Genomic DNA, 14,886 nt, shown 5'->3' on the forward strand with positions numbered 1-14,886 from the left:
AGACATATATTCAAACAACTGAGTGGTAGTGGTGATTCATTTTCTCAATGAAATATCATTGTTAATACTGACAGATGATTGAAGCTTGATAATTTTAATATATAAAAATCATGTCATCTCACCTGCAGAACTTGTCGCTCAACAACCAATGTTGCAATCTATGTCATCTTCTTCATAAAAGTAGTTTAAACAAGAATACTTAACATAAACATGGGTGGTACATCAAGTTCAATTTTCATTTGCTCAAACGGATGATCCACTATTTTTTGCAGCATGCACATTTCGATGGAGTATACCCAATAACTCGAACCTCTTAGCTGAATTTTAGTTGCATCAGTTTAAGGCTTTTCTAGTACATACTACGGCAGAAAGAAGAAGATGAAACTGCCGGAAAGAGCAACCTACTTAAGAAATTGTGCAGAGAAATGAAAGATATTAGCATAAAGGGACATATAATCGATGGAAAGTAGTACAGTGATCCATGTAACTGTCAGCCCAACGAAGGTGCAGGAATGACAAACAAGCAAGCATGCCTGTCCTACTTGAAGCAACACCAAAGTTACACAGCACGACTGGAGGATCGCAATTTTTGAAATGACACCAAAATGAGATATCTCATGTTCCGCAGAACAACAAGGAAATTAAACTTGTAGAAAAAAAATAGTAGCAATGAAGGGCCAACAGTACTACCTTATAGTACAGTTCAGTTCAATGCGCGGGAGTGAGAGAAGAGCGTGAGCGGGGAAGGAATGGAAGACGTCGCAAGTGAGGCTCGGGTTACCTTACATGGATGAGGGAGGCAAATGCAATGAAGCTGGTCGCACCGGCAGGCTGGGGCGCCGTCATCGTGGTTCCTGGTTGTCTTCGTCAGAAACAAAAAAACTTACAATTCCCCAACCCCCGATCCTGAATCTCGGGCCTGTGGAGATCAAATCTGCCACCAACGACGGTTGCGATGCGGGTGCATATAACTCTTTCCTCGTGCCCGTGGATCCGCCATTGCCGCATGCCTCCTCGATTTTGCCGCCACCGCCGTGATGCGGGAGAACAGAATCGTGCGCGCGAATTTGAGGTCGGGCACAGTAGCTCTGGCACACGTTGGGAGCGGGCTGGCGTCGGCGTGCGCCTCCCGCCGCCTCGGGGACGTGCCCGTGAGCGCCTGCAGGCGGGAGAAAACTCCCGGCGACGAGGTGACGTACGGTCGACGCCCGCGGTTCTCACCACCAACTGTAATTTAATAGATAGTAATAGATATATCAAATTCATGGTTCCATCCGTTCCCTGCAGGCCTATATATACATACACACACACATTAATACATCCGAATATCGGATCGATAAGCCTGGTTAACTGCACATACATGATCGACACGATCAACAACCATGGGATCCTTACTGACACGATTAATCGATCAACCATGGGGGTCCTTACTCATTTCTTCCCCTTGATGATGATGATGATGATATATGTGTCAGAGGCCCGTTCACAAAACGGTGAGTAGTTTCTTCCGATTCCTTCCATTAATCTGTTCCCGCGCTCGACTGATTCCTTGTAATTTTTGAGTAATAATACTTCCTCCGACCAGTATTACTTGTCTCAAATTTGCTCAAATACGGATGTATCTATATGTGAAAAACGACTAGATACATGTAATATTTCGACTAATAATTCTGACCGGAGTAATAACGAAAGATCGTCCGTATGAATCGCCGTTGGTGATGAACAGACAGCAGGACGCCGAGGACGCCTTGTTCCACGCCCGGACCGCCCTCAAAAAATAGAACTCCAACCATCCGGTACGTACAAGAAGAAAAAAGAAATTGCTCAATGAATGCATCTATCGATCCACGTATAGCTCCCTGTCGTTCCAGTTTACGTCACCGTGCCCGAACACAAGCTAGGAAAGCATGCCGGCATGCGCCGAAATCAAGACACTACGCCAGGCTAGGCACACCTCAGGACTCAGGATTCAGTGAACTGGAGACATGTTACGACTCGCTATTCGAGTGAAGTGAGTGCCGGCCGCCGCACTTTCTTTAATCGAGAGCGCAGCCATGCACGGCACAGCACATGCATGCCGCAGCTAGCGGCAGAAAGGAAAGGTAGAAAAGGCCGATGGAACGTCGCGAACCAACGGCTGTCCGTCGCCTGGCGTACGTCAGTGGTCGATCGGCGGCCGGCTGGGGCTGGATCGATGTCGATCGATCGGCCTGCGGGGCCTCATTGCCCAGGACGGATCCGCCCAGAATTCACGCAAGATTCCCATGCCTTTTCTTTCTTTCCGCGTCGGACATGGCCGGCAGTGGCTCCGGGAGTTGGTCGATCGATCGTGTGGGTGGTGGTGGACCTGCGCGCGGTTCCCGAGGAAGGTCTCGTGCGGCTAGTGCGGCTAGTGGGGGCGCCCAGCACCCAAGATCCCCCGAGATCCCCATGTCAGTCTTTGCTGTCTTTGCTGTAGTTGCTGGTTGGGTGCTGAGTGCTGTTGCCTGACAGCTGCTGCCGACTTGCCGTACGTGCTGGATCTACATCTACTGGAGCCGGCCGGCAAAGATTCCACGGTAAATAATCTGCTCTACTACTCGTCAGGGCCAAAGCCACACGAAACGATCGACGCTGTGCGTGGATGATCAGTGAAAGTTGGTACGTATTGAAATGTGAAATCTCCGGGAGAAGTTTCTCTTTCTTTCTGAAAAGATGTCTAGAGAGAACTCAGATGCACGTTCTTGCGTGCATCCCATGTGTTCTTGCGTTTTGATCATGAAACGGAGCAGCGCAGTCTCATATTTCACGTGCTTGATTTAGTATGTAATCTCATGACGGGCGCGCCGCAAATGTAACCGGGGACGTTTACGATGGTCAGCACGTACAATGCATGCGGCCGGACGGACGACCAAAGTCTCCATGGTTATCGGCACGACAAAATGAAGGGAAAATATGCATGCCGAGTAGTCTTCTTGTACTCTGTATTAGTTTTTGCAGCCAGTTGGATGTGCCGCTAAGCATGCCGGCTCATCATCCATTGACCAATGGCAAGGCACGAGATAAGGTTAATCTGAAGATAACATTCTCTTTCTTCTGAGTACTGACCTCTGTATTTGCATGCACTACTTGGCTACGGGATGGATGACCGGATATATATGCTTGTTGCTTTGCAGGATTGGCTTCAAACTGGTCACGGCAAGGCGAGACTGCCACGCCGCTGCCATCCATCAGAGATGTACTCGATCTCCTAGTCTGCATGCATGCCAGTACCGGTATTTTGCAAATCTGTAATCTTAAAAATTGCGTGCCGTGACAACGTCAAACGTAGACATGCATAATCGAGTACGCGAGCTAACTGGCCAGGTCTCATCTCAATAAGAATTGCACGCGGTCATGTGTGTTTGTGTGTGTGGTACGTAGCTCAAGAGCGAGGTTCAGATGCACCTGCCTGTTGGATACGCGTTCTGCTCAGGCTTATATGACATCACAGATGATGAGATGACCATGGACAAGATTTGGGGTACAGCTCGATTGTCCGCCCTGCCGGCAATGCCGTGATTCCGGCCTATCTTGAACGGTGTGACTCGACGATCCCATCGAGTTTTCCGCGTGAAAGATGGCCGAGGATGGAAACTCAATTTGCACCCGATCATCGCCGCATTTAACTTTTTTTTTGAGGGGATCGCCGCATTAAACTAACACGCCTCTTTTTCCTTGGGCCTTTTTTTAGCGGGACCTTGGGCCGTTTTTTGGTGTTTAACTTCCCAAACAGGCTACTGGTCAAGAAAAAAAACTTCCTAAACAGGCCTTAAATGGGGCAGGCATGCAACTCAGAGCCTGCATTCTGACACTGATACGGGCCCTTTATGGGCCGCAGTAATTCAGTCAAAACGAACCCACTTGTACACCGGACTGGGCTAGTCAGCCAGTAGTAGCAAGAAAGAAGGGGCTCTTCCATCTTCCCGTCGCATCTTCCCGTGCAGCCCGCTGCCCCGACCGCCGACGAGGACTCCACACGACCTTGAGGCTGTCGCGCCGCGCCGTAGAGCTTTGCCCTCCCCATCCCAGCCCTCCTCGACGCCAAGCTAATCACCACCAATCATTTCCATTCGGGTTCCCCCCCCCGCAGTCATCTGATCGGCGCCGCTCCCAGATCAGATCCGCCCCGGCGGTCGTCGGAGCACCGCCATGGCGCTCAGCCTCCGGAAGAAGCAGCTCGGTAAGCTCGAACCCCTCCCCGCGTTGCATCTCCCTACTAGATCTACATGTCTGGTTCTAACAACCTCCCTCTCGTGTCTCTGATCCAGATGTGATCACGCGGATGCTTCACCTTTACCAGCAGCAGTCGTCGCCCGACGGCGGGGGCGACGGGGAGGAGGAGGCGTACAAGATCCTGGTGATGGACGGGCCCTGCATCTCGCTCCTCTCGCCGGTGCTCCGCGTCGGCGACCTCCGCAAGCACGGGGTCACCCTCCACCTCAACATCGACAAGGCGCGGCAGCAGGTCGCCGACGCTCCCGCGGTCTACCTCGTCCGCCCCACGCCCGCGAACGCCGACCGCATCGCCGCCGACGCTGCCGCTGGGCTCTACGCCTCGTTCCACGTCAACTTCTCCACATCCGTCCCGCGGCCCGTCCTCGAGCGCCTCGCCTCCGCCACCGCCTCTTCCCGCTCGGCGCACCGCGTGGCGCGCGTTGCCGACCAGTACCTCGACTTCATCTGCCTCGAGGACGGCCTCTTCTCCCTAGCCCAGCCGCGCGCCTATGTGGCCCTAAACGACCCCGCTGCTGCCGACGCAGACATCAATGCGCTCGTCGACGCCGTTGCGCTTGGCCTCTTCTGTGTCGTGGCTACGCTCGGCTCTGTGCCCATCATCAGGTGCGCAAGCGGTGGCCCGGCCGAGATGGTCGCGGCCGCCCTGGATGCTCGCCTTCGGGATCACCTCCTTGCCAAGCCAAACCTCTTCACAGAGGCTGCGTCCAGCGCTGCCTCATCGTTCCAGCGTCCGGTCCTATGCCTGTTTGACAGAAATTTTGAATTGTCAGTAGGGATACAACACGATTGGAGCTACCGGCCTCTGGTCCATGATGTTCTCAGCTTGAAGCTGAACAAGTTGAAGTTGCCATCGGAGAAGTACGATTTGGACGACTCCGACCCATTTTGGGTGGCCAACAGCTGGTCTCCATTCCCCAAAGTGGCCGAGGAAATAGAGGCACAGCTCGCCAAGTACAAGCAGGATGTAGATGAGGTGAACCAGCGCACGGGTGGTGGAAGGGATGGTGTTGAGTTTGATGGCACTGATCTTATTGGGAACACCAAGCACCTCATGAATGCGGTGAACTCGCTGCCTGAGCTGACAGAACGGAAGAAGATGATTGATAAGCACACAAATATTGCAACCGCGTTACTTGGGCATATCAAGGAGAGATCTCTGGATGGATATTATGAGTGCGAGAATGATATGCTTGTGAATGGTACCGTGGATCGGAACATGCTGCTGAGCCTCCTCAGAGGGAAGGGCACCAAGGAGGATAAGCTCCGTTTGGCTGTGACCTATCTGCTGTCCTTTGAGGCGCCACCACCATCTGAACTCGAGCAGGTCGAGGCTGCGCTGCGGGAGTCAGAAGTGGACATGTCTGCATTCCTGTATGTGAAGAGGATAAAGTCGTTGAACACACAGTTTGCTGCTGCATCAAGCACCGCAAGCAGGAGCAACATTGTTGATTGGGCGGAGAAGCTTTACGGGCAGTCCATTAGTGCTGTGACGGCAGGTGTGAAGAATCTCTTGTCAGATGGGAGGCAGCTCGCTCTGGCAAGGACAGTTGAAGCCCTGATGGAAGGTAAACCAAACCCAGAGGTTGACAACTACCTATTGTTTGATCCACGGGCCCCTAGATCTGGAACTGGTGGGCAGTTTAGAGGACCCTTCAGAGAAGCAATTGTTTTCATGATTGGTGGTGGAAATTACATCGAGTACAGGAGCTTGATCGAGCTAGGGCAACAGTCACAGCCTTCCAAGCATGTCATTTATGGAGCAACAGAGATTCTTAATGGGGTGGAGTTTATTCAGCAACTTGCGGAATTGGGGCAGAAAGCAGGGTTGGGTGGTGGCAGCAGCAACATACCTCTGCAGTAAAAATGCTCTTATCAGACGTTTTTATGTTGAGCAGTGATTCAAGCTTCATAGATTACAGTAAATAGTCTCTTGCCAGACACTTTGATGTGAGTGATCCAGGCTGCATAGCCTAATGGTATCAAATTTCTTAAACTCAAGTTTATGGCACTGCTTGGAATGAGTCACCAATACAAAGCTTGCTTGCGATTCCAACTCTTCCCGAAGTCTGATATGTTCAAGTGTCCATGTATGCTCATTTTCTTTTTGTTTCTTTTGCCCCTTTTGAGGAATGCTAGTGGAATCTTGTTTGAAATTGAATACAACAAAAAATCAGTCCAGTGAATCTTCTGTCACTAGTTCTGATTTTGGATATATTGATTTTGTTTAGAGTTTGTGATGAATATTTTTCAAAGGGGACCCCCTTTTCAAACGGTTATTGTAACATGTCTCATCTTGACCAAAGCTTTGAGAAGAATATATTTATTTCTGTTGCAGTTTACTCTGGGAACTTTTATTATTTTGTCATGAATAAAAATATTGAAAGCTGATCCTAGATTATGTGCTATGTGGTCCGTCAGCTCTTTGGAATTGATAAAAAAAATAGAAGTGGCCCAAAATCATATTGTCTCCAGCCCGTCAACTATTTGGAAAGAAAGGTAAGTCAAGAAACTGATAATCTGGCTTCTTTTTATGGTCAAATGTTGCCTACGGTTCATTTAACTATTCAAGACATTGCCACTTCCATTGGAGCTATGCATTCTGTGAATTGTTTTGGTGTCAGCATGCCAACATATTTAATTTATCCTTAATTAGCTTGTCTTTTTTCTTATAAAATGCTCATAGGTGAGAACAACCCTGTCAATATTTTCATTTTAGCCTTCTCTAACATAGGTCTAAGCATTATATAGGTTGCCGAATTTGTCAGTTTAAACTGTTTATGTATCATTATTTTATCCTCTAGGCCGAAAATTCCCTCCTATTTCAAGTTTAGCATTAACAGTAGTGGTCATGGTTGGATCGGCATATTTTTCACTGGGAATTCATATCTTTAACTTTTCTCTTGCCCATCTATTGTTCACCAATATACCTACTGTTTATGTATCATTATTTTATCCTCTAGGCCGAAAATTCCCTCCTATTTCAAGTTTAGCATTAACAGTAGTGGTCATGGTTGGATCGGCATATTTTTCACTGGGAATTCACATCTTTAACTTTTCTCTTGCCCATCTATTGTTCACCAATATACCTACTTTTTTTATTCTGCTATTGCACTAGGCCACTGGCTACACCTTTGTGTGGCTTTGTTCTTATTTTCCTTCTTTGTATATCACATGAATAAAATTTGGACAATGAATCGGGGCTGAGGCCTGTTAGCTTAACGCAATCTATAAAAAAAATACAACCACTGTTAAGCACACTACATATGTGATTGTGCTCAGGGTTTCGCTATTTGAATGTATATACATGTAGATGTATATGAAATAGATAGTCAGATAGGAATCACTTGGACCAGCTCATTTAACTCTACAGAAAATCACATCCCATGTATTTTTTATCCAAGGCTTATTTTATGTACCGAAAATTATGGTGAGTTTTTACTGAAAATATATTGAGTCATTCTGTTTTGTTATTTTTTTCCCACGGACTCATTTGATGCCACTTGCAGCCTGAACTGAAAAATACCAGAAACAGCTATGGTATGTTGTGCTTTGTGTTCTGCTTGGCTCCCAGGTCCCAGGTATGTGCAGAGCCAGCGTTGGCATCAGCAAGGCCCTCCAGATATTTGCTATTAGATATATTTCCTTAACTGGTTACATTAATATATGTACAGAGTAGCACAGTCACATCCTGTAATCCAGATGTTTAGAGTTAAGATGCATGTGGCCAAAACAGATTGGATCATTCTTTACTGGGCTGAAATAGGCAACGTGCGGCAAGCTGTGTCGCCTATTGCACATTAATAGTTTCCTATGTCCACTAGATATTCAGGCTATGATTTGTCATGGATATTTTCAAGACTATTGTCTGTTGTTTCTATTGGTACTACTAAAAGTCATTCAGGAAGAATTCGATCTCTATTTTTGTTTGTGTTTGGAATTTTTGTTTATCCGATATGATACCGATCTTCATCAGAAAGAAATGCGTTTGCTGTGCTCCTGCCAACCTGTATGGATCTGTGTGGAACGGAGGGAGTACGTGACAGTGGCAACCTGTGAAAGTGCAACCAGGTAAGCTGGTAAGTTTTCTCATATCCTTCTGCTGATACAGAAGTCTCTGCAGGTGACAATCCAGCGAGACGGAACATGTGGTCGATGATCTCTCTCTTTCTAAATCTCCTTCTATCTCTTCATCTAATCACGAATTTTCTTCTCCCCGGCTGAAACTTTGTTCTCTGGTACAGAGCCCTGATTTTCTTTTTCTTTTTTTGAGAATGGTACAGCACCCTGCTTGGAAGGTGGATCAATAATTACTGAGAGAGAAGGGCCTTTTTAAGCTTTCCATGAACTAGTCCAATTCAATAGCCCATTCACTGGCAGGACATACAAAAACAAAGCCCATATTCTGACGCTGATTAGGGCCCTTAACGGGCGAATCGACCGCACCAATTAAGCCAACACGAGCTCATTTTACTAGTCGGACTGGGCTAGTCCGCCAGTAGCCCTAGTAGCAGCAAGAAAGAAGGGATTCTTTCGGCCATCTTTCCCGTGCCGCGCGCAGCCCCAACCGCCGCCGCCTTCTCCATACGGGCGCGAGGCCGCCTCGCCGCAGAGCTTTGCCCTTCCCGTCCTGCCCTCCGACGCTAAGCTAAGCACCACCAACCCTTTTTCCTTCGGTTCGCCCACCGCGGTCCTCTGATGGGCGAGCGGCTCGCCGGCGCCGAGAAAGAGGTAAAAGAGCAAAGAGCCAGCAACCGGAAAACCTGCCCGACAGGTCTATTACTCATTCAAATTGGCTTTTTTGTTGCCCCGTTCTTCCCAGGTGCTCGTTGAGATTGTGAGGTTCACCCAGAAGAACGGGCTGAAAGGAGCCGAGGGGGGATGGAAGGATTTCTTGGGTCGGAACGACAAGAAGTTCGGCGTCTCCGTTAGCGACCCCAAGAAGCGAACCAAGGATGTGCTGCTCGCTTTCCTTCTAACCTTCTCCAAAGATTTCCAGAAGGTAGTATCTTGATTCAGCCATCTGTGTTGCACTGCATATGGCTGTATGCAGTTCGTTTTAAGTATCGGGTCCATGGTACTGACGATTTTGAGGCTCTACATTTGGTTCTAGTACTTCAGAAAATTGGTAAGGCGTCACACGGAACGAAGAGCTATAGAGCAGTACATGAATGATTTTTCTGGAAAGGTTTCTCCTGAGCAGGTAGTGTTAACAATCAGGTTGCTAGATTCATGTGGTTTCATCGACACCATCATTATTTACTGAACTTACAGTATTGGTGTATGTTGTGCATTGCAGAAGCTTGTTCAATTGACAACAGAACACATTGAGTACAGGAAAAATTACTACTTCCCATCTTACCAAGAGGTGCATGCTCTGTTTTCTTCTGTTTATTCACAAATCGATGATCCAGCCCTTAGGATTCCTGCTAGTATTAAATTTTTCGGTTGGACTACTTTTCATGGTTGTTAAAGGATCACATTTGTAATTGTAATTGTTGTTAGATTTTTCATTTAAAAAAAAATCCTAGTCCAAATTCCGAGGCTCAAATTTATAGCCTCATCTCCTTCTCATACTTAAGCAAGTTTAATGAAGTATTAATGTATTGAATTCTTCATTTTACCTGTCTGATAGTTAATGAATGTTTAAGCTTCTCGTTGATCAGAGATTATTGCCTCTACTTACTTATTTGTAGGGATGGAAAATAATGCGGATTGGAAAAGTCTCTAATAGTATGAACTCGGGAGCCATGTTGGCAATTGATTGCGAGATGGTCCTTTGCCATGATGGTACAGAAGCCGTTGTTCGAGTGTGTGTTGTAGACAACAAACTGGAGGTAGCACATTATTGTTTGTAAACCAATTTTGTTTAGATTTTTTGGATTGTCAGTTCAACCTCACTAAAATTCATTTTTTCCAGGTGAAGTTGGATACACTTGTGAATCCCTGTAAAGCTATTGCAGACTATAGGACACACATCACTGCTGTGTCTAAGAAGGATTTAGAAGGTGTCACGTGCTCACTAGTTGATGTTCAGGTAGGTTGTTCGCACAAACATCTTTCGTATATTTATATTTCCTTCATGGTGGTTATACTTGTCTTTCTCTTCCCAGAAATCACTGAAGAAAATCTTGGCCAAAGGAAAGATTTTGGTTGGCCATAGCTTATATAGAGATTTACATGGTAAGCTGCAATTTGATCGTGTCTAATCTCTTCAACCTTTTCATGTAGTTATTCAATGCTTCCACTGTGTTTGTTTTGGCTCAGTTCTTTTTTGTCATCCAACATCATTTAACTCAAGTTCCTATTGTTTCCCTGCTTGCAGCTCTGAAATTTGATTACAGTCGAGTCGTTGATACAGCATATATCTTCAAGTATGCGAATTTGCCTACTACCGCATCAGCTTCTTTAAACAGCCTTTGCAAGGTATGGTCATAGGAGCACTATATAGCATTGTTCTTTGTTCTGTCAAACGAACAAAGTAAAATTAGCCATGTTTTGTGACCCAAGACACACAATGCATAGAAAGGACTAATCTTATTTCATTTACTACCCTTTCCCCTGAACTTTCTAGAGTAAATGTTTGATAGAGTTATGCAGGATTGCAAGATACTTTATCTCTATTTTATGATTTGATATTTCTCCCTGTTCGAGCTTGCAGTCGCTTCTCTTATATTTCAGAAACTATATGATGGTATGGAACCATGGATTAATGATTAATTCGATGATTTTTTGTGCTTCTAGTCTGTTTGTGGGTATTCTGTTCGAGAGGAAGGAGAACCACATAATTGCTTGAAGGATGCAGAAGCTGCGATGAATCTAGTTATTGCAAAGCTTAAGAGTGGATTTGATGATCCCATTGAAATTGCAGAGAATTGTGTAAGAGTTGAAAGAATGTCCTTTATTCTCAGTGCTGTCTGTTATTGAGTTGACGCCTGATATGTGTTTCCACTTCCTAGGTACCTGAATCTGATCAGTTGAAGTTGCTTGCTCACAGAATTCCAGTCTATCTGCCTTGTAAAGAGCTGCTTAAAATTTTCTCTGGGAATCCCAGCATTGAGGAGAAGGTTTTCTCAGATCTTTTGTTGCTTGCTCTATAAACGTGTATGCATAGTTTATTGATTTTTTTCCTTTCCTTTTCAACAGATTGAATCAAGGATTCGAGGCAATTTTTATTCTACGTGTATTTTGTTCAAGGACATAGGTGAGGCAGACAAAGCATTCGAAGAACTAGATGGCCAAGAGACTAAGGTATGCTTGAGTTCACCAGTTGGTTCTTTGTCATAGTGGCGTTGTGCTTTATTCTTCTGATTGTCAAATTGAACCAGTGCATGATTAACCCTCTGTATCTTATACTTTGCTGAATCATGCAGGACTCGAGTGGGCGACTTCAAAAATCTGTGCTGCTGAAGCGTGACAATGGAGATGTTGTGAGCTTCTTTGTCCGGAAGATGGTATATGGTTCCCGGATCACCAACTCCGAAATTTCGAAGAAGAGGCCACAGCCTATTGAGAACGAGGATCCAAAGAAAGAAGATGCTAATGGAGATAAGCAAAAAAAGCAAAGAACTAGCAAGAAGCGTGTGAAGAAAGCAAAGACACCAGTGGTTGAGTGAAGAACGTTGGGGAAAGAGGCTGACTGCTAAAGGCCATTCTGTTACAAATGGATGCAGGGAGGAGGTGCTGCTGGAGAAAGATTCTGAGATTAGAGAAGTGTGAAGCACCCGACATGTCGGTATAGTTTGATCGTGACTCGGCGAAACAATTTTGCCTTGGCGAATGCTGTGTTTCTAACTTCTATACGAGAATAGTGTATCGCTGCCTCTACTGATCTCCGAGCTCTTAAATGCTGTGCTTGATGATCGGCATGTAGGTGCTTGACTGCCAATTGCTAACCATGAATCATGAAAATTGTGTTCTAATTGAGTGGTTTGCTATCTAGCGGTGTTACTTCTGTACTTTTGAGCTGAAAGTGGTATGGATTTTAGGAAGCCCTTGTTGTGGGAGTTAATTTTTTTGTCTTCAAGATTGTATCATGCGTCTTGTTTCATCTGTATCTCTCAATTTGTTACTGCAGTCCCATGCAAGGAGACCAAGACATGCATATTTTGATCTCTAATTCCACAAGGACCAAAATATGCATGACCTCGACTCGAAAACAAAGAACACTAAATTGCATATACATCGAACGAAGTACAGACGGGAGCAAAAACCTGTGACGGAACATCACTAGGCGTCAATATACCCTTTACATGCATTCGAAAGCATCCAACGCACCCTCATTTACATATGATTTCAGAAACTTTAAAAGGATCAGTTCATCAGAATGCAACATGGAGGAGCCAACCATTGTGGGTCTTCCATGTCTCTTTAGCCGATCAACTAACAACAAACTTTTTAGCTAAGAGCAGCAGCTGTTCCTGTAATCAAATAATGCTGTTAAGCTTTAGCCAGGCCCAATTCTTGCTCGGTTTCAGAAATTCGCCTATTCCTAGCACTGTGCTGTTTGACTATACAAGATTTTTTCTGTGGTTTCAGGTTCCACAATCCACAGGTACCTTGAAGCTTTCTTGGTTCCGGTAAAGATGGCATGTCCAGTGGAGAGACAAATTGGCACTTAATTGAATATTCAACAAGTTGATGCAAGATTTAAGATTTTGACAATGTGGCATCCAACTTGTCTGCAATCATTGCAATCCATGCCTGAAAGGAAGTTCACCAGATGATGAGTAATTCTCTAGCAAGCCCAGTGTCCTATGTGTGGTCCTCTTTAGATTATAATTAGATGGAAACTACATATTTAGGAGAAATCATGAAATTCAAGTATTCAAAATAATGCTAAATGACCTCATATCCAAAGAAACAGCATACCTGATCAAGATTAGTGAACCCCCTTATAGTGTCACCACCAATAATTGCAATTCCGTTATCACCAATTGGCTGCAAAATTAGAGCCTAGAGAGCAGAAAAGATGTTAAAATCTTTGCATGGAATTTTCATATTACTAACAGACTTTTTTCATATAGCGAAAATTAAAGGATTGCCTGGAGGTCATCTACTCTTAAAATGAAATTGTGAAACACAATAAGTTAAAATCGTACAAACGCATGCTGACATACAATAAGTTGTGGAAAATGAAATGATTTAGCACCTGTGTGTTAGCTGGTAAAAATGGCAACTCAGACCTTCCAGGGTATAGAGCAAGATTTGCTAGATAAGATTCTGCAAAGAGAGCATAGTTTTGGTACTGTATACAGTTAGAACAACATCTGAAAACAAGACACACTCACGCTTCTTGGATTCGATGGCGCTTGTGTAAAGGGAACCTTGGGTGAACTTCTGTGCATCAACGGTAACTGCAATATCATCTTCAGGAGAGCCAGCGGCAACCCCAATCTGAAGAATGCAATTACCTCCGTACACAACAACCAAGGATTTGCAGCAAGTTGCAGCCGTAAGGGAATCCCATGTCCTATTTATAAAGAACATAAGTTGTAACCAGATTCATAACACAAATTCCTTCATAGTATGAAACAAGCACACAGATTCATGTATCAACTAAATTATTGTTCGTTTGTTTTGTAAATCGAGTACGAATCATCTCATTCATGTGCATCAGTAGAACCGTTACCAAAGTAGTTCATGAAGAGCAGGACTTGATACACCTGGAACAACTCTCTTACACTCGACACCTTGAGGAGCCACCTAGTATATACATCATATCGAACATGGAAAAAATTACTACACGAAAGAAGAATACGGGATACATGATAAAAGCCAGTGCAAAAGTTCTCACCGGAGAAATGGATTTCGGGCGGATGGACAGCCAGACAAGGCCGGCAAGAATATCAGTGACAGAGAGCGCGAGAGTCAGTATGTCTGCCCTGGACTGCGAACTGTAGGGAAAACAAAGAAAGCACTGAAACAAGCAGCAATTTAGGGGCTCTGCGAGAGCTAGGAGTAGAGGAAACCAAACAAGAAAAAGAGTAAATTTTGTGGCTCTGCAAGCAAAATGCCGGGAGACGGACCTGGAGGCGTCGGCGACGGCGGCGATGCCGGAGAGTGCGCGGTTGAGGAGGACGGCGAGGAGGGATACGCCGCCGACGAGGATCGGCAGGCCGCGGACGAGCGTGTCGTTGCTCCGGACCCAGCTCCCCACCCACTCCTGCCGCGGCCGCAATGCCCTGCTCCGGAGCGTGTCTTGTTGCTGCACAAGTGCAGATAAAAAGCAAAATAAGACATTATTAGAGTTCATCCAAGGCAAAGAGGAGCAGAAGACAGGATGTTGTGAACGGAGGGAAGCACCCACGCTAGGCGGCGGGGAAAATGGTCCGGAGGGAAGCCGGCTGCGGTGCCGGAGCTTCGTGGATGGGGATGGAGCAAAGGCACGGCTTCTCAGCAGGCTCAGCTCCATGCTGGCGGGCTATGCTCCAGGAGAGCAACCCCCGCGAGCGGAGGCCGCCGGACACTGTACGTTGCTGGGGACGACGACGTGGAACGACTGCGGCCGGTCGTTATTATTGTGTTCCTGTGTTCGATTTTGCAGGAACGGTTATTGCTTGCCGTGTTGGCTGGCGCGCCAAGGAGTTTTGGCCCAATCCAGCAAAGAAGAAAGAAGAAGCGGCCATGTGT

The 14,886-nt window shown here is 45.9% G+C and overlaps 3 protein-coding genes across 5 annotated transcripts; 2 read left to right on the forward strand and 1 right to left on the reverse strand.

Moving 5' to 3' along the window:
• The first annotated feature begins 3,897 nt into the window (after positions 1-3,897).
• On the forward strand, positions 3,898-6,596 carry LOC100838354 (SEC1 family transport protein SLY1). The gene is made up of 2 exons (XM_003580657.3): positions 3,898-4,201; positions 4,290-6,596. Exons 1-2 carry the CDS (start codon positions 4,171-4,173, stop codon positions 6,116-6,118), a joined length of 1,860 nt encoding a protein of 619 aa, XP_003580705.1. The 5' UTR covers positions 3,898-4,170; the 3' UTR covers positions 6,119-6,596.
• A 2,199-nt stretch (positions 6,597-8,795) lies between these two features.
• LOC100838655 (small RNA degrading nuclease 1) lies at positions 8,796-12,271 on the forward strand. The gene is made up of 12 exons (XM_024455663.1): positions 8,796-8,985; positions 9,077-9,256; positions 9,368-9,457; positions 9,554-9,622; positions 9,951-10,091; positions 10,175-10,291; positions 10,368-10,437; positions 10,580-10,680; positions 10,999-11,133; positions 11,214-11,321; positions 11,401-11,505; positions 11,628-12,271. Exons 1-12 carry the CDS (start codon positions 8,953-8,955, stop codon positions 11,868-11,870), a joined length of 1,392 nt encoding a protein of 463 aa, XP_024311431.1. The 5' UTR covers positions 8,796-8,952; the 3' UTR covers positions 11,871-12,271.
• Positions 12,272-12,423: 152 nt separating this feature from the next.
• LOC100836599 (protein COFACTOR ASSEMBLY OF COMPLEX C SUBUNIT B CCB4, chloroplastic) lies at positions 12,424-14,841 on the reverse strand. 3 transcript variants are annotated; one of them, XR_001404718.2, is made up of 9 exons: positions 14,564-14,832; positions 14,283-14,461; positions 14,051-14,150; positions 13,886-13,959; positions 13,545-13,726; positions 13,406-13,476; positions 13,126-13,209; positions 12,813-12,957; positions 12,424-12,674 (listed from the first exon to the last, which is right to left on the reverse strand). XR_001404718.2 is itself a non-coding variant. In XM_010242232.3 (8 exons), exons 1-8 carry the CDS (start codon positions 14,666-14,668, stop codon positions 12,904-12,906), a joined length of 813 nt encoding a protein of 270 aa, XP_010240534.1. In that variant the 5' UTR covers positions 14,669-14,841; the 3' UTR covers positions 12,424-12,903. The 3 variants fall into 3 exon arrangements, 2 of the variants coding, with proteins under 2 accessions (XP_010240534.1, XP_010240533.1); XM_010242232.3 differs by having other exon boundaries at positions 12,424-12,957; positions 13,581-13,726; positions 14,564-14,841; XM_010242231.3 differs by having other exon boundaries at positions 12,424-12,957.
• Positions 14,842-14,886: the final 45 nt, after the last annotated feature.

This window comes from Brachypodium distachyon, chromosome 5 (genome assembly GCF_000005505.3).
Source record: "Brachypodium distachyon strain Bd21 chromosome 5, Brachypodium_distachyon_v3.0, whole genome shotgun sequence".
NCBI classification, from domain to species: domain Eukaryota; kingdom Viridiplantae; phylum Streptophyta; class Magnoliopsida; order Poales; family Poaceae; genus Brachypodium; species Brachypodium distachyon.